The 27,421-nt window shown below is 36.7% G+C and overlaps 1 protein-coding gene across 4 annotated transcripts in view; it reads left to right on the forward strand.

Annotated features, from left to right (window-relative positions):
- Positions 1-27,421, forward strand: part of LOC123868152 (adenylate cyclase type 2-like) — a 169,854-nt gene that overhangs the window by 139,258 nt on the left and 3,175 nt on the right. For 3 of the 4 annotated variants that reach the window (XM_045910536.1, XM_045910537.1, XM_045910538.1), the window contains 17 exons: positions 5,151-5,363; positions 10,445-10,572; positions 11,096-11,254; positions 12,125-12,257; positions 14,616-14,802; positions 15,914-16,066; positions 16,806-16,898; positions 17,638-17,765; positions 21,336-21,391; positions 21,945-22,106; positions 22,525-22,669; positions 23,417-23,500; positions 24,133-24,255; positions 24,603-24,769; positions 25,444-25,615; positions 26,064-26,129; positions 26,847-26,996. In XM_045910536.1, coding sequence (XP_045766492.1) covers positions 5,151-5,363; positions 10,445-10,572; positions 11,096-11,254; positions 12,125-12,257; positions 14,616-14,802; positions 15,914-16,066; positions 16,806-16,898; positions 17,638-17,765; positions 21,336-21,391; positions 21,945-22,106; positions 22,525-22,669; positions 23,417-23,500; positions 24,133-24,255; positions 24,603-24,769; positions 25,444-25,615; positions 26,064-26,129; positions 26,847-26,996 — 2,319 coding nt within the window. The remainder of the gene's footprint in view (positions 1-5,150; positions 5,364-10,444; positions 10,573-11,095; positions 11,255-12,124; positions 12,258-14,615; positions 14,803-15,913; positions 16,067-16,805; positions 16,899-17,637; positions 17,766-21,335; positions 21,392-21,944; positions 22,107-22,524; positions 22,670-23,416; positions 23,501-24,132; positions 24,256-24,602; positions 24,770-25,443; positions 25,616-26,063; positions 26,130-26,846; positions 26,997-27,421) is intronic. The other variant, XM_045910540.1, reaches the window with a different exon arrangement.

Below are 27,421 nucleotides of genomic sequence, written 5' to 3' on the forward strand. Positions count from 1 at the left end.
TATTGAGACTACTGCAAGATATATTGTGTATTTGGATGTTAAATGTCGTGGCCGCAGCGCCAGGTCTGCTATTACTAAAACAAATGTATGAGCTTTTTTGTGTATTTAGTGTTAGTAGGTGGTCTTCCAGCCAGGAGCCTATTGAACACAGTCCTTTCTCAGTTGTCTCTTGTACACTCTCCCAGGAGGTGTCATGGAACAATATTACAGTGTCGTCTGCATACATCATTAAATCAGCGTTCGGTATACTACTCATACAAAGTTCGTTGATGTAGATTAAAAAGAGTAACGGTCCTAATGTACTGCCCTGTGGGACCCCAAAATCACATACTGAGTGTTCACTTAGGTGCTCTCCTACTCGTACACGTTGTACCCTATTTGATAGATAGCTAGTAAACCACTGTAGTGGGACACCACGTATTCCGATTTTTTCTAAGCAAGTTAGTAGAATAGGAATTGATACTGTGTCGAATGCTTTTTGGAGGTCAAGGAAAACGCCTACACACTTTTCACCTTTGTCCAGGTATGATGTAATTAAAGATGTGATTTTTAATACTGCGTCTTCTGTTGAGTGTTGTGGCCTAAACCCGAATTGGTTATCAGCTAATATGTTGTTTTTATTTAAGTATGAGAACATTCTTTTATGGACTATTTTTTCTAATATTTTGGATATCGCTGATAATAGAGAAATCGGCCTGTAGTTAGAGGGCAACGATTTGTCTCCACTTTTGTGTATCGGCGTAACTATAATATACAGTAGAGATGGGTATTATTAATTGCCGCTTATAAATCATTTTCATTTGGTGTAATTTTTATTTTTTAACCCCCGATCAAAAAGAGGGGTGTTATAAGTTTGACGTGTGTATCTGTGTATCTATGTATCTGTCTGTGGCATCGTCGCTCCTAAACTAATGAACCGATTTTTTTTTTTTTTTTTGTTTGAAAGGTGGCTTCATCGAGAGTGTTCTGAGCTATAATCCAAGAAAATCGGTTCAGCCGTTTGAAAGTTATCATCTCTTTCCTAGTTACTGTAATCTTCACTTGTCGGGAGTGTTTTAAATTTTTAATTTACACTGGTCTTCACTGCGATTTCACAGGTGATTTTCCATAAAAAACGAGTTTTCACTTTTCGCACTAACAATCGTTTGTTATATTAGTTTTCAATGTTTGCTATATTAACTTACAAACTTTGTGAGATTTTGCTACGTGATTTTTCACAGGCTACTATGTATGAATGAAAACGCTTTTCATATGATTTCCCACACGTTGCTAACTGTGAAATAGCCCATCACTATTTTGTATGGAAACATCGAGCACGCGGACTACCCGTGCACATTTAGGTCATTGTCAACACACCGGTTTGAATGAACCAACGATCACGAATCACTTAATAACACATCTATAACATATTAGCAGGTTACCCATGGCTTCACCTACACCTACAGCGTGTTTGACTAAAGATATAAAAGGAACGGGTGACTTTTTGCTCTATCAACGCATAGCTCCAAATACTAGATGCATCGGGCTGGGCATGTAGATAGCTATTATAACGTAGACATTCGCTTAGGAAGGGTTTTTTGAAAATTCTATCTATTATCATCAGAAAACGGCCAAGTGCGAGTCAGACTCGCGCACTCTGTTCTGGAATGTACAAGTAAAGCCCTTTCATATGTTACCCCACTTGGTATAATTATCTAATTTTGAAAATTAAAACACATTTTAATTTTTTTTGGCTATGTAACCACACATTCACGGTTTTCGGATGTATTACTTTACTTGTGCATATAAGATCCTACCTATCTGCCAAATTTCATGATTCTAGGTCAACGGGAAGTAGTTACCCTATAGGTTTTCTTGACAGGCACGATAGACGGACAGGCAGATAAACAGACAGAAAGCCACAAACTGATCCTATAAGCGTTCCGTTTTTTCTTTTGAGGTACGGACGGAACCCTAATAGAAAGAATGTTAATTGTTTCGATTGTTACTTACGAAATTTAAAAAATATAAATTTTATTTTCGTACGGGTGGAATTCATATTCCACTGGGACAAAGTTATTAACAAGATTAGGTTTAAAATTCAAATCTATTTTGGAAGGTTTTTTTAAGGAGAAAATGAATTTAAATGCCCTTCGATATGTAGGTATCTATTGATCCTTGTCTTATAAATTAATGAAGATACTTAAGAGGGGTCTCTCCGTCACTCGCTCCATACAAACGTAGTTCCAATTTCATTTGAATATTAAGCAACCAAAGTCCATGAAATTTTGCAGACATATTCTAGAAACTAATATCTATGCCTGTAGTTTTCCAGATTTCTGTTAAAATATTCGGTTTCAAAGTTACGCGGTCTTAAAAATTCACATACAAATCTTTGAGCCGCTGTAATTTTAAAACTACATATTTTTAGAAAAATCTGAAACACCACAGGCACAGATATGAGTTTCTAGAATATGTATGCAAAATTTCATGGACTTTGGTTGCTTAATATTCAAATGAAAATGGAACTACGATTGTATGGAGTAAGTGACGGAGAGAGCCCTGTTAAAGATGTTTGTTTACATTAAACTTCATTTGCAATATATTAAATCGCAAAAGAGCGTCTTTAAGGAAGCCATTCTTATCTCTAGTCACGTATCCTCAATACCGTCATGAAATACAATTATAAGATTATTAACCTTAAATAATCTTGATTCATGACAAAGATTCTACGCAGATCTTGAATCATGATCATTGCATCATGATTTAGTCAACACACTGTTGTGACAAAGCAGGTATTTGCATAATGATGCATACCTACTTCAGTAAATATTTTACATACCTATCCTACGAATACGTTGATTCTTTATCAAGAATGGGATGTGCCATATAACTTCCGGTAGACCTTTTTATTGTACACGCTTTGGTGGTTTTACTTAACGAGTGATTTCACATACTTATTCGTTACTAGCTGTGCCCGCGACTTCGTTCGCGTGGAATAGTGACCGCGCTTTATATAGCCACGGACGCTCAGGCGCGAGGCGTGTAGTACGTACTCTGTACGTTAAAAATGTTCGCCGTGATTCTTTAAATTGACATAACTTTTTTATTTATGAACCGATTGCATGAAATACACACTAAATGTTAAGTGAAGCTTACTACAATATATTAGTGAAAACCGTATCTAAATCGAATAAGCCGTTTCTGATATTAGCGTGCACAAACACACAGACAAACAGACAAAAAAAAAATTAATTTCAATTTCGGGTTCGGCATCGACATAATAACAACCCCTGCTACTTTTTTTTTATATATGTATTTCCATTGTACAGACACCACTTTTCTACAATTTTATTATATGTATAGATTAAGAAACTAGACTAGAGACTAGATAAAATCAAATCACTTCTTGAGGATATATTTCAAAAAAAGTTGTCTTCGAGTTGTCTTCAAGCTTTCTAAATATTATTAGGTAGTTTAATTTAATATTACAATAATTATATGTACTCAAAGTGCCTTCTAGTATTTCATGATCTCGAGTTGCCAGTATTACTATTAATATAAGAACAGGGGTAAAAAAACAAAATATGTTTTAGACATGGTAGAGTCGAAATTGGAGCGTATAATGATAGGCATTACCAGGACTCTCTCCGTCACTTACTCCATACAATCGTAGTTCCAATTTAATTTGAATATTAAACAACCAAAGTCTATGAAATTTTGCAGACATATTCTAGAAACTAATATCTATGCCTGTGGTGTTTTAGATTTTTATAAAAATACGTAGTTTTAAAATTATAGGGGCTCAAAGATTTGTATGTGAATTTTTAAGACCGCGTACCTAACTTTGGAACCGAATATTTTAACAGAAATCTGGAAAACCACAGGCATAGATATTAGTTTCTAGAATATGTCTGCAAAATTTCATGGACTTTGGTTGCTTAATATTCAAATGAAATTGGAATTACGTTTGTATGAAGTGTGTGACGGAGAGACCCCTCTTAACGATATTATGATATCATCATTTTTATTATATTTTAGTGATATTCTTACATCATAATATGGGTTAGGGAAGGATTTAAATTATAGATAATATCTTGTCAATAAAAAGGCTTGAAACATAAAAGAATCTCAATGGAATTTAATAAAAACATTTTAGGGCATAACTTTGTACCTTTTTGGAAGAAAACCTTTTTCTTTTCTTTATTCAATTATCTTTATTTGCATAATTCAACCGTTTTATTAAATATTCATCGAATGAAAATATTCTTTAAGAAACTAACCTTTAACCTTTAACTATGTACGTACATGTAAAACATAACGTCGATCTGTTGCTCTAAAGATTAACCAATACACAAACATCTGGTCGCATTAATGTAGTGATAAGTATGGAATATATGCTAATAAGTAAGGAGTTTCCCTGAGGGATAAAATTTGGAATGAGGAGATCAGCAGGAGAACCAAGGTCACTGACATATCCCAAACCATGAGCGAGCTTAAGCTTTGGCAAGCCTTGCTTGTCCATTGGAGCCGAAAAGTCCTTAAGTGGTGCCCTCAAGCACGTTGGACCGGCGATATAAAGAGTCTGGCGGGAAGTGGTTGGATGAGGATGGCTCAGGACCAAGTATGGCCTTCATTAGAGAAGGTCCTTGCCCAACAGTGAATGCCCATAGACTGATGATGCTATAAGTATGGATACTCCTTTTTACCCGACTTTGGCAAAGCCAAAAGAAAGGGTTATGATTTTAGCAGTCTATGTAATATGTATGTATGTTTGTATCCAGATTTTGTGTGTTCCACCGTAGTGCCTAAACTACTGGGCCGATTTTGATGAATGAGGTGTCAATAGATTCGATTGTAAAGGCCCGGGTGACATAGGCTATATTTTATACGAAAAAATCGATCTGACGGATGTTATATCAAAAAAAATTAGAGCCTCGATAGCTCAACGGTTGAGGAGCGGACTGAATTCCGAAAGGTCGGCGGTTCAAACCCCACCCGTACTAACCCTACTAACCGGCACTAATTGTCGTACCCACTCCTGGCTCAAACTTAAAGCTTAGTTGGATGGGAAAGGGGAGTATTAGTCATGATTAGCATGGCTAATATTCTAATATAAAAAAAACGTGAGGGTCTCAATTTTTTTAATGCAATATTTTCTATTGTTCCAGGTCAAACGTTCAATCATGCTCAAAATGGCGTCCGCATGTGCGGATGCGTCAAAACAGACCCGCTTCCATGAGATGCATGTGCAGAGGCACAACAACGTCAGCATCTTATACGCTGACATAGTCAACTTCACACCTTTGTCCGAGCGACTCAGCGCGTCAGATCTTGTGAAGACCTTGAACGAGCTGTTTGGAAGATTCGATCAGATTGCTCAGGTATGATAGATATAATTATTGCGACTCCCCCATCTTACAATTCTATAAGTTCTTAAGTATGGGTTGCCTGGATAACTATAGTGATAAGGTCGCCCTTTGTTTGTAAATATTTCCTGTACTTATTTTATTCTTTGTCATAGTTTTAAGCAATGGAGTTGTTTAAAAAAAATTGCTGGCCTGAACAACTGACATAGGGCCTATATTTTAGCCTTGCTGGTCGACGTTCCACCAAACCTTAGATAACTTGCTCAGTTTTAGTGTACAGTCAGCAATAGAGCTAGGTACAAGCGACTATGGGCAGCTGCAAACCTATTAGTTAAGTTCCTGACTGTAGGTACTTTTTATTTAGTTTTATATTTCACACTACCCATTTACCTACTTAAATAGGTATATTTACCCGATCACATTTTAAACTTGAAGTATCCAATCCCAAATCTTATTCAAAGTACTGACATAAAATTAAAAAAAGTTATGCTCGTATCCTATAAGAAGATACCCGATTTTTTGATTAAGTCCATTCGTAATTCAGAGAGGTAGATGGAAGCCCTGGTCAACGACGAACATAATTAATTATTCTAAGTATCACGTACAGTGTACACAGTCAACCGAAATATCCTGAGGCTTTTCCTTTGTTTCGGTTCAAATGAGTATGTAATTAAGCACGTAGGCTTAACATGGGCAAAACAAATGGAAAATTTGTGGCATTTTTCATCAATGCCAGAGAGTGTTCGACATTTAACTGATTGCGTAGAGTAAAAGGGCAGAAGGACTTCGTCTGTGTTGGTGTTAGCTGGCGGGCGTGCTCTGCCTTTTTGGAGTGTTTTTTTTTTGTTAAAACTGACTGGAAAGCGCTCTAAGGAGATGCCGTGCGTGTGTCGGCGAGCGCCGGCACAGACGGAGTCCATACTTGTATAGTTTAACTAACTTGTTACAAATAACTACAAACTTGACATTGGCTAATCTTTGTAAAGCCAAACGAGAGAGGAAAAGGGGAAAAAAGGGCAAAAGATTTCTCTATAGAGTTTTGGATTTATATTGAAACGTAAAATCACACTAATATCATAAAGGAGAAAGTTTGTGTGTGTGTGTGTGTGTGTGTGTGTGTGTGTGTGTGTGTGTGTATGTTTGTTACTCCTTCACGCAAAAACTACTGGACGGATTGGGCTGAAATTTAGAATGGAGATAGATTATACCCTGAATTAGCACATAGGCTACTTTTTATCCCGGAAAATGAAAGAGTTCCATCGGGATTTCTAAAAAACCTACATCCACGCGAACGAAGTCGCGGGCATTAGCTAGTAACGAATAATAATATCGAACCATACTGTAGGTACCTGTTTATTACCTTTTGACGGCCCAAATGTTTGACTGATTTTGACGCAATTTGATATAGCTTACATCCCCAAGACGAACATAGGTTAATTTTGATCCCAAAAAATAAAGAAGTTCCCATGGGATTTATAAAAAAACCTAAATCCAAATATAGATCCTGTAAGAGACAAACAGATAGACACTCTTTTCTATAAAAATATTAGCTTGGATACAGATTATCTAGTTAATTAGCATCTGAAAGGGATGATTAAAACCGTCTGAAAAAATAAAACCAAAAAGATTCTATTGAGGAAAGTGCTCTGTGCTGAAAGATAGACGGACAAAAGGCCATTGTGTGGGAAATGGAAATTGATGGCCGATACGCGTTTCATTAGGCGCTGCGTTTAATTGAGACCAAATTTCTATTTGTCGTGAACTAATTGCCTTTTAGACGGGGATCGATCCCAAAAAATATAGGGGTTCATTTGTTCTACACATATCATTCTGATCAAACCGTCGCCGTCCCACTACTGAGCACGGATCTCTTTTCAGAATGAGAAGGGGTTTATGCCATAGTCGATGGGTTCCCAACGAGTCACATTAAAAGGGGAAAACAGTCTACTCGCTGACCTAGTAGTAGTAGCTAGCGGATTGGTAGACTTCACACTCCTTTGAGGTCATTATGGAAAATACACAGATACACAGACACACAGATACATAGATACACTCGTCAAACTTATAACACCCCTCTTTTTGGGTCGGGGGTTGATAAATAAACGCTTCATTGAACCTTGTTTTTGTTTTTTACCCTGCATATTCACATCCTGAAAACTTGTATGCCTACCAACATATAGTTTGCGGTTCGCAACCGCTGAATTTACATTTATTTGAATTCAGTCTATTTGTTTTGTGTCCAAAACTAATAGATTTTGTTTTTAAGAGGGCTCTCTCCGTCACTCACTTCATACAATCGTAGTTCCAATTTCATTTGATTATTAAGCAACCAAAGTCCATGAAATTTTGCAGATATATTCTAGAAACTAATATCTATGTCTGTGGTTTTCCAGATTTCTGTTAAAATATTCGGTTTCAAAGTTACGCGGTCTTAAAAATTTTCATACAAATCTTTGAGCCCCTGTAATTTTAAAACTACATATTTTTAGAAAAATCTAAAACACCACAGACACAGATATTAGTTTCTAGAATATGTCTGCAAAATTTCATGGACTATGGTTGCTTAATATTCAAATGAAATTGGAACTACGATTGTATGAAACGAGTGATGGAGAGAGCCCTGTTAACGACTTATGCGGTGTGGTTCATGTAAAGGTACCATTTTGCGTTCATTAAATATAAATAGATATAAATTAGACAGTTACTTGATCCACCTGGCTTCGCTCGAGTCGTAAATGATAGAACAATTGCAATTCAATCCAAACTACTAAAAAATAAAACCGACTTCAAAAACCACAAACACTAAAAAGTAAAAAATAACTTTTATTTAGCTACACATGTAATGTACCTAGGTATGAAGTCGAGCGAGCATATTAAAACAAAATTAGAAATCCAAGAGTGAAGCTCGCCCGACTTCATACCTAGGTACATTCATGTGTAGCTAAATAAAAGTTATTTTTTACTTTTTAGTGTTTGTGGTTTTTGAAGTCGGTTTTATTTTTCTTTTGAAAATTTTTTATTTCACAATTTTTAGTACCACTGTACGATAATATGCTATGCCCAGTTAAAACCCTACTGTTTACTAAGCTATTGCACTGATCGCGAGCAATTTGCTCCTATCTATTGAGGAGTTCTGTTCTCCATCTCCGAATATATTCATCAGATCTTCACCAAATTTATATGGGACCACCTGCACAGTATACCCTTTCAAACAAAAAAAAAAAATTCCAAATCGGTCCAGGGGTCTTTGAGTAATCGGGGAACATACATAAAAAATATTAAAAAAAAAAAAAGATTCCGACGAATTGAGAACCTCCTCCTTTTTTGGAAGTCGGTTAAAAATAGAGACAGCAAATTCAAAATACATTAAAAAACAAAATCGCCAGACATAAATATTCTAACTAATATTTCTGTTTTTAACCCCCGACCCAAAAAGAGGGGTGTTATAAGTTTGACGTGTGTATCTGTCTCTGGCATCGTAGCTCCTAAACGAATTAACCCATTTTAATTTAGTTTTTTTTCTTTGAAAGGTAGCTTGATCGAGAGTGTTCTTAGCTATAATCCAAGAAAATCGGTTCAGCTGTTTGAAAGTTATCAGCTCTTTTCTAGTTACTTTAACCTTCACTTGTCGGGGGTGTTATAAATTTTTAATTTACACTTGTAATTTATAACGTCCACATATACCTATTTTAGCTACCCGTAAAATTTGTACAGAGACTAGTCAACAATAGCGTTCAGCTCTCTATTTATTTTGCGAATGGAACGTTTTCGTTATTTATTTTCTAGTCCTTTTTTTTTATTTTCTAGTTTCCATCTATGGTTAAATGTTTATCGATAGTCGCCGTTGAAATATCTAAGTAGGTACCTACTTTATATCCCTTGAAATAACGATCTGTTATTTCAACGGAGATCTAGGTTTCTTGACAGACACGACAGACAGACAGACTACGAAGTGATCCTGTAAGGGTTCCTTTATTCCTTTTGAGGCGCGGAACCCTAAAAAACCTTACCATTCAATTTTAACCACCACTAAAAAGAAAAGTGGGTTGCACAAGTATGTAGATAAAGTGTTAATTCACTTTAAGTTTAGGTTAGATAAAGGTAAATCTTGTGGTCCAAAGTTAACAGACCCTGACCTGTGTGAAACTTTCCCAATTTAAAAAATAATGTCTTTAATGGATGCATACTGTAAAAAGCTCCCTACAAAACTGCCCAGTCTCTTTCAATGAGGGATCATTGATTACAATTTGCATGAACAATTTGAAAGATTCGCTCACTGGATGTAATAATTTAGGTTAATTTCCGCTTGCTTACATTTCTAAAGGCATTACGATACGTTTTACAGGCCAGTTACTTTTTCTACTTATTTCACTTGTATAACAGATACCTAATCTTCTTTCATGATCAAAGTTAAGTTAGGCTCGGGACACATAGGTGGAGAGTCGAAACGAAACAAGTGAACTCGTCGTGACAAAGATATTGTCGTCCGCTTTGTTGGAGTTAACGTTCAATAATGACATACTTACATATTATTTTAGAATTGACATGTTATATCATTTCCACTCATTTGAACACCACTCAAACTTTACAAGGACGGTATTACATCAAATTACACATGATGATGTCTTATGGTATTATGTCTTATCCGATGGTAGAAAATTGAGAGAGAAACTAGGTCAACCGTCTTTTGGGCATCTTTTCGGAAATATATTCCGTAGAATAAAGACTTTATATTCTCAACTTTTTACCTTAGGTTCGGGACACGGGTAGCGCCGCCACCGTCTTTAATACAGAGTCATCATACGACGAAATACAAGCAATCACTTTCTTTGATTGTGTAAACGTGTGAACGGTGAATGGTGCGTGATACATCTTGCGATAGAAACTTCGAATTATGCCTCTGCACTTCGCCGTACCATGTTACGATGGCGACAACGCGCGTCCCGCCGTGGCTATGTGTCCCAACCCTTAGAATTGGAGAGTGTTTCTTTTGCTACAAATTGAATTTTTTCAAGTTACAAGAAACAATTTGAATGTTTGCGAATGGTAAAAAATACAATGATAGATGCTGTAATGTTTTGTATCTTTGTTCATAGGAAAATCAGTGCATGAGGATCAAAATACTCGGTGATTGCTACTACTGCGTATCCGGCCTGCCCGTGTCCAGGCCCAACCATGCCTACAACTGCGTCAACATGGGCCTGCAGATGATTGATGCGATACGGTAAGGAGGTTTTTTCTGTAAACAGGCTGGGCAGATACCAGATGTCCTGGGAAAAACTGGTTTGGTTAGGTTAGGTAGGATTTTCCTGTCATGGCTGAAAAGCAGCGCTGTATGCTTTTGTGTATCAAGGCATACAGCATTATGCTGATCTGGAATATTTTTCGGATTGTGCCTCACATGACACAGTTTATTCTGGCGCTTAAGACATGTTGGCTTTAATGGTCAAATGTAGGAAAACAGTCTTAATTAATATAATTAAGTATACCATTGATGAGTGGCATCTTTTCTGTTCTTTCTTTTTTCAAATAAACGTACAGTCAAAGGCCGTAAGTCGTATAGCACCTTAATGATCATATTCGCGTGGCACGGTTACCTATATACGTAAGGTTTGTGTGGCGTGTTTATAGAAAAAGGTCATAATATTAAATGCGACAGGTTTTGATGCAATAGTTTCGCGGAATTGCTACTCGAATTCTGTGGCCGACCGTGTCTATCTATAGATTGAAATTTATTGCACTCTCAGGTTCGTTCGAGAAGCGACGGGCTTCAACGTGGACATGCGGATTGGAATTCACACGGGAAATGTACTGTGTGGTGTGCTCGGTTTGCGGAAATGGCAATTCGATGTGTGGAGCGATGACGTCACGCTTGCCAACCACATGGAGTCTGGGGGAATTGCGGGGTACGTACCTACACAATATGATAGAACTAGGTAATGCCCGCCACTTTGTCCGCGTGGATTTAGTTTACGGTTCCGTATCGGAAGGGTGCCAGCCGGAACCAATTACTAAGCCTTCTCTGTCCATCCGTCCGTCTGTCAATAGGCTCTACCTCGACCCCGAGTTTTATATGTTATGCATTTCAGATTTGAAAAAATTTGTATCACTAAATCTATACTAATAAATAAAATTGGAGTGTCTGTCTGTAATTTCGAAATAACTACCTCATATTAAGCTCATATGGTTATTTGAACGATACCAACACTGAATCACACTTTTTAAAATTTTTGTCTGTCTGTCTGTCTGTCTGTCTGTCTGTCTGTCTGTCTGTCTGTCTGTTTGAAAAGGCTAATCTTTGGAACGGCTGAACCGATTTTGACGGGATTTTCACAGACAAGCAGAGGATTGACCAGGGTGTAACATAGGCTACTTTTTTAACCGACTTTCAAAAAGGGAGTTGTGTTTTTCTAGCTATGTACACCGAAATCTCCGAGATTTCTGAACCGATTTGCGTCGTTTCTTTTTTAATCGATCGAGGAACTTTGCGACATTGTTTTATAAAAAATTTGGATTCCAACTCCTCAATCCTGATGCTGCAGGGGATCTGACCAATCCACGCGGGCGAAGCTGCGGGCATCAGCTAGTCTATAAATATATACTTTGAGATGGTTAATGTTATTTGATTGTTATTACGTAGTATATTAATAGCGCTAAGTTTTCGCTAGCTTTTATTTACATCCTGTATAAGATTATGTTTCTTTCTACCTACCAGAAGCACTTGTAAAAGTTAAATTGAATAAAAACATTTTGAATTGAATTGAATTGAATTTCAGTCGCGTCCACATAACAAAAGCCACCATGCTTCAGCTCGGAGGCAAGTTCGAAGTTGAACCAGGGGATGGTGCATCCAGAGAGGGCTACCTCGCGGACCATAAAGTTGAGACCTACCTGATTGTACCTCCAAAGGTAAGAATGTTACTTTTATTACTAAGGTTGAGATCCATAGAGCGTCAATCAATCAATCAGCCTGTTTGCGTCCACTGCTGGACATAGGCCTTCCCAAGAGCGCGCCTCCACACACGATCCTCCGCCTTCCTCATTCACCCACTTCCCGCTATCTTCTTGAGGTCGTCAGTTCAGCAGGTTGGAGGTCGTCCCACACTGCGCTTGCTGATACGTGGTCTCCACTCCAGAACACGTCTGCCCCAGCGGCCATCAGTTCTGCGGCACAAGAGTATAAGAGCGTACGTACTTTGACTTTTTGACGTGACAACGTCTTATAATTCGATAGAGCCGGCTGCACGCACGAAAAAACATGACTCATGCGGCGTTACCTCGCTCTGAGGCGTTCCATGTAAGGCTTGAAGTGCAAGCGAGAGCGCGGAACGAGCGACAAAGAAGCACAATCGGCCTTTGTTGTCACGTTCAACTATCATCAGTAAACCGACTTTACAGACAACCAATTTTTTATGATAGTGATGATAATATACGGCTTTCTCGTTAAATGTCATTTATAACTGAATTTATTCAGATCAACACTTATGTTCTACATTTTAATTAACAGGATCTAGTAATACATAAGTTGTGACCCACTGGACTATAACGGGTGTTTAATCAATATTGCAAATTCATTAAATAAAGAGCTTTGCACAGTGATATTGACATGCATGTAGGATGTAGGTATGATGCGTTTTAACGATTATGAAGACGCATTTCGTAATGAAATAGAGCATGTGACCTAGTTGCTAGAGGGTTATCCATTCCATTTTTTTTTCTGAAAACATCCCCATTTTGTTTGTTTATAAGTTGTTACATTTTTCTTTTTTTAACATCACATAATGTCTTGTACATGATGCAATTTCATTTTTATTTTCATTCAACATAGCTCTTCTTTTTATTAGAAGTATGTTAGTAATATTGATAGTAATATTGATCAAGGCATGGATGAAGAAGGATGGTATTAAGAACCGTTACATTAAAATACCGAATATCGAACATTATAAATAATGATACTTAGATAATTTATTTTTACATTATAAAGAAAACCAAATGCTTACAAAGATGTATCTATGCATTTTGTTTTCCTTAACATCTCGTCTGCAGTTCTAATCTTTATTTTGTTAACAAACTTAAGTTTGTGGAAAAATAAACATCTTTTGACGTCCACTTTTCTTCTGACATCGAAGAAAAATTTCCATAACGTTATTTGTTATTTTATTTAGCCTTTTTGTAGCCGTGGGCTAAAGTTTAAGTAAAGAGTTAACAAAATATCAAAGGCTAAACTCAAATAGAGTTAAGTGTTAATTAAAACGCCCATCTTTTAATATCAAAGAAGTACAAACTCTTAATTATCTGTTCGAAATCTTTAAAGAAGATTTCTTTTGATTTATCTTTTTAATCGAGTTACTGTTTAACTTTTTCGTACCTGTCCCTTTAATCCGATTTCTTGACTTTGCAGATAATTCTGTTTATTTTTATTGCTACTTAATAAGAATCACACTTCACACTAATACTATAAAGGCGAAAGTTTGTGTGTATGTGTGTATGTTTGTTACTCCTTCACGCAAAACCACTGGACGGATTTGGCTGAAATTCAGAATGGAGATAGAAATATCTTGGATTAGCACATAGGCTACTTTTTATCCCGGAAAAGAGTTCCCACGGGATTTCGAAAAACCTAAATCCACGCGGACGAAGTCGCCGGCGCGTCAGCTAGTAATAATATAAATAGCTAAGAAGAATCAGACTCAGAACAGGTATTACAGGAACACTTATGATTTCGTAGCCATGCTAGTTGTTGCGGTCGTTGTTTCTCAAACGGTTATTGTTCCCATAATTTCACTATGAAACCTTAATGATTTTAAAATACTTATTTACTAATTAGGTATCACTTGAGAGCAAAAGGTATCACTATCCTGAAAATTTATATACAACTGTGAAGCAGATAATACGTTTCCTGTACTAAACAACCTTACAGCTCTTACAGTTTATTTAAAAAAATATTTCTTTGACACATACAGGCTGACAAACGGATAGACTGACTGGGAGAAACTATAAGAGTTTCTTCTTTTTCTACGGAACCCTAATAACAATTCTCCTTTTAAGCCTCAATGGCTCAACGGTTATAAGAGCGGACTGAAATCCGAAAGGTCGTACCCACTCCTAGCACAAGCTTTACGCTTAGTTGGAGGGGAAAGGGGAATGTTAGTTATGAATCATGATTAAAATGGCAACAATATTCTTTTTTTAAAACAAAAACAATATTTCAAAGATTTTCGCGAACTGGATTAATTTTGTACACAAGTATTTTTGATTTCGTTTCAGAAACCAGGCATATCAGAAAACGGTCGTCTCTCAGTGATCACAGTGGACCGCAAGTCCAGTATCGTATCCTCCATATACCAGGATGTTTCGCCCACGAAGAAGGAGATCAGTCCAGCTCCATCACAGAACAGCTTCGTTGAAGAAGTGCCGAAGGTTACTCGAGCTGAGTCCATGCGACAAGCGGGAGGTGGGTAGGATTAATGCCTGTTTCTAGTAATGATCATGCTGGACCGTAAGTCCAACATCAAGTCCTCCATATTCTGGACCAATGAAAGACATCAGTCCAGCTCCATCACAGAACAGCTTCGTTGAGGAAGTGCCGAAGGTTACACGGGCTGAGTCCATGCGACAAGCGGGGGTAGCGTGGGTAGTAGTTTTTCTACTTAATGATCACTTGGACCGTCAGTCCAACATCAAGTCCTCCATATTCTGGACCAATGAAAGACATCAGTCCAGCTCCATCACAGAACAGCTCTTTTGAGGAAGTGTCGAAAGTTACACGGGCTGAGTCCATGCGACAAGCGGGAGGTGGGTAGAGTTAATGCCTGTATCTAGTAATGGACCGTAAGTCCAACATCGAGTCCTCCATATTCTGGACCAATGAAAGACATTAGTCCAGCTCCATCGCAGAACAGCTTCGTTGAGGAAGTGCCTAAGGTTACACGGGCTGAGTCCATGCGACAAGCGGGAGGTGGGTAGGATTAATGCATCTTTCTAGTAATGATCACGTTGGACCGTAAGTCCAATATCAAGTCCTCAATATTCTGGACTAATGAAAGACATCAGTCTTGCACCGCTCTTATGACCTTTTTCTAGAAAACACGCCACACACTCTTAAGCATAACCGTGCCACGCGAATAGTTAATGATCATTGAGGTGCTAAATGACTTGCGGTTTTTGACTGTCTTGAGATCTGTACTGAAGCTTTAAAATTATATAAGTACTCAGAAACCTTCAGACTTCCACCAGAATAGTCTCAACAAAACTGACTTAGCTACAACTAAGTTCCTACTTGCATCATATTTTTTTTTTTTTTTTTTTTTTTTTTTTTCCTGTTATTATCTGCAATCAGTCGGGGGACTATAAGCAGATTATTTGGGCTAAATTTGAGATTTAAAACGGAAGGGCCATTGCTCCAACGTCCATCACATATCGAGCACGTCAGCTCGTTTTAATCTTTTAACTCTGGGGGCGGCTAGAAGTGAGTTGGCAAAAATGGCATCATATATGTACTAATTTTCTTCTGTACATAAACTTGTCATTAACAGTACTTACCTACTTCTGTTTTTAATTTCCAGATCTCAGTAGAAGAGCATCGGTCAGAGTAGTTGCGTTTGAGAACAACAACGCCACCAGTCCAGGCGAAACTTTGGGCAATGGCACAGTTGTTACCAAGCCCAAGAGTCGAAGTGGATCTATTATTGGAGCTATTAGTCCTATCATGGGAACAGGTGAGAAGATTGTAACCAGTCATATTTAGGTTGCATTCAAAATTCTAAATATTTTTATCCATTTAGACTTTTACAAGTACTTTTGAATCGTCAAGGTATCTACCACTGGTTCTGAATGGCTTTCCTACCGACAAGAACCAGCGGGAAACTTGGCGGCTGCTCTTTTCAAAGATTATGCCATGTGTAAAAGTGATTGAAGTCCCGCACATTGCTGGAGCGAGCTGCAGTTCAAATCATTTACATAAAATTCAAATAGTTAGACATACTATTTTAAAAATAACACTTGATTGGCTGAAGATTAAGTGGTAAAAAACCAGACCGTGATGTGGAAATCCTTTTGAGAGATCTATGTTCAGTAGTGGACCTCTATCTACGATACAATAATGACCACAAGCGCAAGTGCCTACCTATTTTTAATTGTACTCCAATTTTGAATGCATCTTAGATTTTTTAAATGCCAATTAGACTTAATGATAGTTGAATCTAATTATGCAAAATACAATGGAGAGTTTTAAAACTTTTCTTAGAGACTTATATATTTTTATATTAAGTATTACATTTTTTTAAAATGTAATAACAAAACGAACCATGTTCTGTACTAGGTATGTGTATCTACTTCAAACTAATGAATTACTTACTTAATAAAAATCAATCAACATTCTTAATGAAAATATTTTGTACTAGATTTTTTCCTTTACCTTTTCTTTGATTGGTAAGCAACTGATTGTTATTTCTTCAGAAAGTGATTCAGAATCACCGCCCGTGCTAAGGGACACTGTTCAACCAACTTTCTTTCTCCGAATGTTAAGTACTATGTCCGTGGAGTCCCTAAGTTAGTTTCTAACGGTTTCTATTCAATCCTGTCATACCAGCATGTCTACCTGGCATACAAACTGTGATAGTCTAGTTTTCCACTGGCACAGGTTACAATAACTTTATTATAGTCATGTGCTAACCATAGGTAGTTGAATGCATAAAATAATATAGTGATATAAACCCCTTTGAGACTGAAGTGTTATACATGTTCTCCTTTGTTACCCGTGGTCCCTCCCGTAGTATCTATCTGGAAGGTACCACGGGTATTTTTACCCTTGGTCCCTCCGAGAAATACAATGCTACAATACTATTGTAAAAGTCAGAATGATGAAATTCAGAGTAGGTAGCAAACAACCATACAAAAAATAAGCGATTCCCAAATATTTTGGGCCCATTTATTTGCACAAGAACATAATAATAATTAATTATAATCCTTTATCTAAGAAAAGGACATATTTAGTTAAATGTAATGCTGTCATTTATTGGCAAGTCACTAGGACGTTGTTGGCTACAATGCATTGTTGCAACAAGAATACCATAACTTCAGACATTCACGACAAATTGTTGAGATTGTATAGTATAATAATAATTGAGTTTCGTGTCCTTGTACAAAATAGGCCTTAGTACGTCAAAACCTGCATGTATTTATTTGATTCGCACATGACAGTGTTTGCACATAAAGTGACCCTTGATTTTATGTCTCCGTTTTTCGGAGACCTTATCTATTTTAGTTTGTATTACTATTATATTTCCAGCGACTCCTGGAGTGCCCTCGAGGTCTCGTCCTTCAAGTAAGATGACAAAATACGTGGAGTGTTGGGGCGCGGATAAGCCCTTCGCAAACATTACCGATTCGACCCTCGCCAAAAATATCGGTATCTCTGTGAGTATTAGTTCCATTATTATAAGAGATCGTTTGATTTGGTTTTTAGGGTTAGGTAGGAAGAAAATAACTCTTAAAGTAGTAGATCCTTCAGAGATAAACAATTTTTTTCTTGGATTTATTTTTTATTACATAAAGCAAAAAATACTGCATTCCTAATTTTATCAATGTTTGCTTTTACATAGGGTTATACATACATACATGATCAACCCATTTCTGCCCCACTATTGAGTACGGGTCTCCTCTCGGCCCGATGCAGCCTTCACACACCTTTCAGAACATGGAGAACTCTCAGGCATGCAGGTTTCCTCACGATGTTTTCCTTCACCGTTAAGAGCGTTAACGCATGACCCTGGTTGGCAAGTTTAGGTATTTACCCGAGGTTCTTTGTTTGTTTCCGTGAACGGACGTACCGAGTTCAGTTTAGTTTATAACAAACCGTTTTGATCCTAGACGATTTTCAAACGGATTATTTTTTCAATATTTTTAAGTATGTGGTGTTAGTTTGTCGTTTTTTTTTAAAACAGTGATGTTTTTTAAAACAGTGTATTGTGATTATAGATTAAGTACGAGTGATTAAAACTTATAATTGTAGTCAGTACTTAATACTAATCTTTTATATACTTGTGTAAGTATAAGAGAGTCAAGAAATTATACAAAATTCAACTTTCCTTATACATATTTACGAAAATATGGTTCCCTTATCATGCACAGTATAAATAATTACACCTATTATATTAATTTTCACATATATATTTATAAAGGCTAAAATAAATGTGAAATCCGTCTAAAATTTAAACAGTCTTAAATATTTAATTTGCAATATTATCAAAAATATAATGCAATGCTAATACTCATAAAGACATTGAGCATTTTTTTTTATTTATGGTCCTTTACAATCTTTTCAAATTTTATTGTTAGTACTAAATCGTACTTACCATAAGCGCAAAACAATGGACAGTACAATGAAAGGGATTAACAGGTACAAAAATGCAGATGTTACACTTGAGTAGGTATTTATTCATCAAAAATAAGTGCATTGCTACACGAGTAAGCTAGGGATAAAAAAACAAAATAAGATAAAGTTCAAAACTAAAAGTACAAAAACCTACCTACTACTTTTAAAGACTTCACCGCAGATGATTGATTTATATTTGAATATGTATAAATCATTATATACATGTATTCGAAATTTTCATAGTAACTGCTATGATTTGATATCAAACTCGATCCATCTATTTCAAGTTTATTTTTCTTGATATACATTTCTTTTTCATGTCATGTGTAGGTAAACCAATTTCAATATACTTTTTGGGTTTTGTAGGTTATATCTCTTACATTCGTTTTGATTATGATAAGTTCTTTTATGACATATGACAATATAGCCTCTAACACACGGAATGGTAAAGCGAAGCCAAAGAGAGATCTCATTTATCAAAATTTAATGTGCAGTTTGGCAGTAATAAGTGAATCGATGAGCCAATAAACAAACAAACACGCAACACAACACGTGACAGGTTGTGATGGCAATCAGGGTGGGGACGCCTCGCACACCCACACAATCCCTGGGCTAATCCGGTGCGGGATAGCGCGGGTGACGTGCGGGTGTGCAGAACGTCCCCCGCCTCATACCTCGATTGCCATCTCGACCTGTCACGTACTATACATAGCTGCCGAAAACTCAGTCCTCCCTTAGTTGGATAAAGAATTGTTTTATTCAAAAATAAAACCATCATAAAGATCCACGAGGGATGACCACGTGCAAATGATAGTAATTATCCTATTGTTTCAGTATATGCTAGAGTTTACAATGTATACAACCAAAATCTAAATACAAAATACCGTACTAATGCTGTAAAAGACAATAAACTAATGCTATTATGCAAATGCAAAAAAAGAAATCATAATGGAATACAAGAAACCGCGCTAATGCCATAAAAGGACGATGAATCATCAAAATTTTATTTAGCGGCTAGGACAAATAGCAAGAAGGCTATTGGCATATAGCATTGTCAGCCGGTAATAACTGTAAAACTATAAGCCTTTAAGAATATTTAATTCTGAAAAGTTATAATTCTAGTCAATAACTAATTATACAAAATTCAACTTTCTGTTTATTTAAAAAACATGGTTTTCCTTATCACAAACAGTATAATGAAACCTTGAGTATTGAGTTTTACAAATTTATAAAAGCTTTTGAAATAAATGTGAAACCCATGTTAATTTTTAGAAATTATTAAAAATATAGATCAATGCCACTGCTCTGATAGGCATTAATCTATTCTCTACCGAAATCGCGTTTTACAATCTTTTCAAATTTTGAAAATTAAATTGTTCCCTTTCAATGAAAGGGAACAATAGATACCAATGCAGCTATTTGCTCGAGACAATACTTATTTATTAACTAGCTGATGCCCGCAGCTTCGCCCGCGTGGATTTAGGTTTCTAAAAATCCCGTGGGAACTTTTGATTTTCCAGGACAAAAGTAGCCTATCCGTAATAGCACGTCCCCGGGATACAACGCATTTCTGTACCACGTAAAAACATCTAAATGGATGATTCTTTAAAAATCCCGAGGGATCACCAGGATTTAGGAATGCAATTCCTTACAGCATCATATAAACACAATTTAAAAACATACAAAAAGTTTTAATCTATCTTTAAGAAAAAATAGCGAGTATTAAAAATACCTAGTATTGAGAAGTGATAGTCGCACTACAATTTCAGGTAAATCGTAAATAATCCGATAACAATTGCTAAGCAAACAAGCGTTACGTCCGTTCTCGGAGAGGCCTCGGCCGGTACTGATTTCCTAGTTCAATTTACTATTGCTCGTTGCACGGTTTTGTAGTGTGTTTCAAGATTATTTTTTGGAAAAAAATATTAATTAAATTTAGATTTTTTTTTCTGTATATATTGCCAATATGTTCTTCTTTAATGAGTACTTAGTTTTATTTATAAATGAAGATAAATAACCCACCTAAATGACAGTTTTATGTGTCTGTAGTTTTATGAAATTATGACTTTTTTGTTTGAATTTTTATAATGTAAAAAATGCCAAACGAAAGATTTGGTTCTGTCATCTTATTAGTTCAGGACCTTTTCTTTGCTAAATATATTTCTTTGTGAGAATCGACCAAGTAACTTTTGATGTAGTGAACGTCAAAGATGACACGAAATCCAAAATTCAGTAATAGTCTTTTGGTATTTTAGGCAATAAAAGATAAACTATGAATAAATTGCAAAATGTTGTCTGTCAATTTAATAAAACAGGAAATATTCTACAAAGTAGTATATAAATGTTTTACATAAATGCAGTGTTTAATAAAATATAGGGGGGCAAAATAGCTTAAAAATAGCTCATACCGGTTCAACAGTCTTAAAGCAAGTGATATTTAATTGCTTAAAACCATAACGCACATAACTGAAAAGTTAGTGGTGCGTGCCCGGGATCGAACCCCCGGCCTCCGATTAGGAGGCAGACGTTCTAACCACTAGGCTATCACAGCTTACACAGGTTGTTTTTTTAGATTAGTTTCCAATTAATATTTTTGTCTTTTATCTTTCCAGAGCTTAGCAATGATCGAACAGCATTTACTGCCACAAAGAACGTGTTGTGATTGCAGGTAATTCACACCATTTTCTTTAACGTTTAAAAAAAATATTTTACTCCACCGCTGTTTCCTTTTTCCCATAAATACAATTCTAGAAAAAAAATTGCGTTTAAATGGCCGTTATTTTGAAATTCTGTAGGTATTCTGATCCTAGTGTTTTGTGTTCTGTTTAGAAACAAGATGAAAATCCTACAGCAATATGTGTGATCAATGAAGTAATTTAGAATCGTTTAACCTGTTAATATTTCTGTAAGTAATTCAGAAGGACTATCCCCTATTAATTACGCTCGTCCCCATAAGTTCAACTGATTAGTTCAACCTTTGAACTAGTGAGACATTTTTCCCAGTAGTAATTAATTTGCGTCTAAATTCTTTTAAGAGTTTAACTACTGGGAATAAATACTTGAACTCTGATAATGAGGGGAATTTAAGGAAACTGATATACTTTCTTTAATGCATTTTCTTCAATTTGCAATTTGAAATTACAGAGGTAATTAGACTTATACTGTACGCCTATTAGTTTTTCTTACTCATTTTGAAACGTTATAATAATTCACATTTACAGTAGTAACTCAGAAGGTCTACACCGGATCACACTGGTGTTCAAAAACAGCACTCAAGAGAAGAAGTATCGCAACCAGCCAGATGTCCAGTTCAAGTATTATGTAGCCTGTGCTGCGACGTTGTTCATGCTACTTGCTGCTATACAGCTACTCACAGTACCCAAGTAAGTAGTAAGTTTAAGTCAAAATCAAAATCATAGTCAAGATCTAAGTTAAAGTCAAAAATATGAGTTCAAAGCTCCAGGGAAAAAATTCTGATTACTGATCTTAATCAGTAATCAGAATTTTTTCCCTGGAGATTCGGCAAGAAGTCGAGGATGCTCCGTTAATAGAGTTAAACCTGTGTAGAGGTTATATTATGTGCACAGGAGATAGATCGTCTAGTCTAGTAATATGTAGTTATAAAATGATTGGTATTCTTCGGGCCACTGATGGTGAGTAATCCTGCATGTTGCACCTTAGGGTCCTTGATGGAACAAGCAATAATGTCCTTACCTACTGGTTATAGCAAAGCCAATTAGAACAATAATAATTATTAAGTAACTAGGTAGATACATTTCTATGAATATTTTATTTTTTCAGAGGTATCGTAATCTACGCATCGTTCGGTCCTACGTTGGTAACGCTACTCGTATTCGTATATTTGTCCTGGTCAGACGGACAGTCTGGATTGATGCTATCTGACATGCCGGAATTCTATGCTGACAACTGCACCAAGCCTGGACAGGTATATTCACTACATAGTACATACCAACCATAAAGTTTCTCCGTCTGTAAGCTCTAATCTTATACAAGTCGTATGAAAAAAAAAATGGCTGCTCTACCAAAACGCAATCTACAGTTTGAGAGGAAAATAACATGCCTTCTCAATTATAGCAAGCAAAGCTTATTTGTGAAACTTTTGCTATTATTTTTTAACAGGCATTTCTCTATAGACCTGTTTATAAATTAGTTGCACTCTATGCAATGTGGCTAATTCTTCCCCTAAGGGCTATTTTACTGTACACAATCTCTAAAACTAACATACCAGGTATAAATATGCATAATAATATACAGAAATGTATGGCTGTCTCTTTCATAATGCTCTCCGTGGAAAAGGATACAACTAGATTTAAACTTTTTTTTTCTCTCTCGTCTGACTTTTACAATGATTAGCCAATGTCAAGTTTGTAGTTATTTGTAACAAGTTAGCTAAACTATACAAGTATGGACCCCGTCTGTACCGGCGCTCGCCGACATACGCACGGCACCCCCTTAGAGCGCTTTCCAGTCAGTTTTAACAAAAAAAACACTCCAAAAAGTCACAACACGCGCGCCAGCAAACGCCACCACAGACGAAGTCCGATTTAAACTTAGTTTATCAATTTAGTTTTGTGTACAATAGAATTAGCCAGTGTTGGTACAATAAAATCTCTTTGGAAATTCTCTATTAACTCTACACGTTATTGAAATTCTAGAACAAAATTTTTTGCAGGTAGTGGCAAGTAATTGCTACATTAGACTGACAATGTTCGTGATCTCCGCAATCTTGATAAGTGCTTGTGCGATCATCAATTTGGTAAGTTTAACAGTTTTGGTAGCATCAAATAACAAACATACAATATTCGTTGACCAATGACGATGACGCCCGCGACTTCCTTCGCATGAATTTAGGGGCTTTAAATCCTGAGCGAATTCTTTTTTCCGGGATAAAAATTTGTCTGTGTAAAGATAGCTGCATACGTAACGTGTTTTATCACGTCCCGGACGGGACGAGAGGATTTCTCAAACTACTATCGTTTCGTATCGACGGTCCATTTTCCAATAGTAGTTCAAGAAATCCTCCCGTCCTGGCCGGGACGTGAAAAAATACGTCACGTATGCAGCGACCTTTACTCTTCTATATAATCTTTATATATTGCTGTCCATGTGAAAAACACGTGGATCCGTTAATCTGCTATTGCCTGATTGAATCAATCTATCAATTTATTTATTTGCTGATACAGGTATTACAGGTGTAATTATAAAAATAGTCCAGCTGTATCAAGCTGTATCAGTGTGTTGAAGGACAAAAGCGTGAAAAATTACATGCCATACCGCAGGAACTTTTTATTTCTGTTTACCTGTATAACTGTTTATCTTGATGATGATGATGAAGATGAAGCATGCTGGGCCGTAGTTAGTAACCCATAAAAGTGATTGTAATTTCAGTTCCAGACATACATGATCCAGCAGGAACTCCCGGTCGATATCGCGATCAGGAACACCACTTGGAATGCGACGGAAATCATTGAGTTACCAGTCATAGGCATTATTGATGTGGATTATGCTCCAGTAAGTATAATAAATATCAATAGTCTTTGAACAGTGCACGTTGACAGTGATGATCATAGGTATAACTCAAAATTTTAGAAACCTCCGACACAAAAACCTCTGTAAGAAAACTAGAAAAGAGCTGATAACTTTCAAACGGCTGAACCGATTTCCTTCAATTACCTATAGCTAAGAACACTCTCGATCAAGCCACCTTTCAAACAAAAAAAATAAATTAAAATCGGTTCATTCGTTTAGGAGCTACGATGCCACAGACAGATACACAGATACACAAATATACACGTCAAACTTATAACACCCTTCTTTTTGGGTCGGGGGTTAAAAATTAGATAATTAACTTGTTTCAGAGCTACCTGTACAGTTCAGTGCTGACCCTGGCGTCAATATCCGTGTTCCTGCGAATGAGCTTCGTGCTGAAGCTGTTCATGATGGTAGTGACTCTGATCCTGCATATATCGCTCTTTGCTACCGCTGAAGTCTTCAGCCGGTTTCAGACAATGGACTATGATACCGAGTAAGTTTAATTTATAAGTCGAAAAAGTCCCGTTTAAACTTAACTTTCAGTAAAGACATGCGGCTCTGAGATAAGTTATGATCTTTTTTTACTCTTTATAATGTTTATGATAGTGTTTTTACCTACACTTCAAGGAATTCTATTTTTTTTAAATACCAAGAATTGTGGAACCAGTAGGTGGTCAAGGCGAGGTCAGAAGACGCAGGTTCGAATCCTGCCGGTTCTGCAATTTTAATGTTTGTGTAGAAACCAAAGGGCTTAATAAAAACTGCTATACCCCTTCCAGGTTACCCCGTTTCCATGTTCACTTAACACCAGGTGAGACTGCAGTCAAGGGCTTGTATCTGAATAAAAATTGTATAAGAACTTATGGTCATTATCTAAGGAGCCCATAGGAAATTTTATAGCTGTTATTCATTGGGCGATGGAAAGAGCAACATTCAAGTATCCATAGAAGAACCAGATTAGAAGATTAGACAATGCGGCATAACTCAATGAGTCGCAAAGCTGAAGTAGCAGTGTGCGGGATATATAGCTAAGATCACCGATGGGCGTTGGGATCTTAATAGCTGGAATGAAAATCCATTAATTGAGATATCTGTCATCTTTACAGCGCGTAATTAGTTTAATTTTCCTCCTTTCTTCGTAAAAAATCCACTGTCTTTAACTTTCAGGTTCTCAATGCTGCCATACGCAGCCAAAGCTGGGTTGGTGCTAGTATTTTTGGCCGCGTTACTACACATCCTTGATAGACAGATTGAGTTCACGTCAAGAACAGATTTCCTGTGGAAAGACAAGTTAAAGTTCGAACAAGAAGAAGTGGAAACTATGCGAGGGATCAATAAGGTAACGACGACGTACCTAGATTACCTAGTGTCTAAAATTCCAAACCCCCAGAAATTATTGACCTATAATAGGTAATAAATTGATGGGATAGCCTAGTGGTTTAGACACCAGCCTTCTTTTCGGGGTTCTGAGGTCTAATTCCTTTAACTTTTTGAAGTTACTTGCAATTGAATACCACTAATTGATTTATCGAAACGATGAAACCTGCATGCCTGAGAGTTCTTTATAATGTTTTCAAAGGTGTGGTATGGCTTTTTGGCGGTAGTTAGGTAGGACATACCGAACCAGTAGAACTTATATGCATTTGACGATCTAAAAGTCTTCTTGGAATGAAAATTCTTTCTATTTCTGTTATATAATTATAATGAAGAAACAAAATAGATAACAGTCAACATAATATTGGTCAAAACTTTCTGGTGATTCATTCGTAAATGTGTTTTAATTACAGATTCTTCTAGAAAATATCCTCCCAGCTCACGTGGCTCAACATTTTTTGACTTCAGTGGCATCAAAGGTATTTTATATATAAATGCCTACTTATAGACAAACTCAAAGCCTTTTATTTAAAACTAGCTGGCTGTTGCCTGCAATTTCGTCCGTGTGGGTTTAGGTTTTTAAAAATCCCATAGGATCTCTTTGGTTTTTTGCGAAAGTAACCTGTGTCACTCTTCAGGTCTTATATTACCGTACAAATTCAAAAAGTCTTGTCGATCCGTTGTTCCGCTGTGACGTGATCGAAAGACAAGCCAACAAACCGATAAACCAACAAACAATCACACTTTCTTATCTATTTATCATATGGGTAGTGTAGTGATGCAAAAGTGTTCTTTTGTCTGCTGCTTTTCACGACGATAGGGACAGAGCTTGCTTGCCGGGGAAGGACATAGACTAGCTTTTTGTCCCGTAAAATTAAGATTTCTAATAAGTACCAAGCGTGGACGAAGTCGCGGGCATCATCTAGTATTTTTAACCCCCGACCCAAAAAGAGGGGTGTTATAAGTTTGACCTGCGTATCTGTGTATTTGTATGTGGCATGGTAGCTCCTAAACTAATGATCCGATTTTAATTTCGTTTTTTTTTTTGTGTGAAAGGTGGCTTGCTCGAGAGTGTTCTTAGCTATAATCCAAGAAAATCGGTTCAGCCGTTTGAAAATTATCAGCTTTATTCTAGTTACTGTAACACTTCACTTGTCGGGGGTGTTATAAATTTTTAATTTACACTTGTTTTTCAGGAAGAGCTGTACCACGAGAGGTATTCAAGTATCGCGGTGATGTTCGCCTCGATACCCAACTACAAGGAGTTCTATGACGAGACTGACGTCAACAAGCAGGGTCTTGAGTGTCTTCGGTTACTCAACGAGATCATCTGTGACTTTGATAAGGTAAACGCCACTATGATCAAAATATAATATTATATACCTACTTACCATGATGCCTGGGACTTCATCCGCAAGGATTAAAGTTTTTAATTTTTTTTTTTTAAAGAGTATTAGCCATGTTAAATGACTAATATTCCCCTTTCCTCTCCAACTAAGCGTCAGGCTTGTGCTAGGAGTAGGTACGACAATAGTGCAACGGGCGGGGTTTGAGCCGTCGACGTTTTCAGTCCACTCCTTTACCGGTTGAGCTATTGAGGCCCTTAATTTCGTGGGAACTCTTTGATTTTGAGGGATAAAAAGAAAAGAGAAGAAGAAGGAACAAAAGAGTATGGGTTTAATGAAAACTGCCATACACCAGGTTAGCACGCTTCCATCTTAGACTGTATCATCACTTACCACCAGGTGAGATTGTAGTCAAGGGCTAACTT

The sequence above is a fragment of the Maniola jurtina genome, chromosome 9, assembly GCF_905333055.1.
Source record: "Maniola jurtina chromosome 9, ilManJurt1.1, whole genome shotgun sequence".
NCBI lineage: Eukaryota > Metazoa > Arthropoda > Insecta > Lepidoptera > Nymphalidae > Maniola > Maniola jurtina.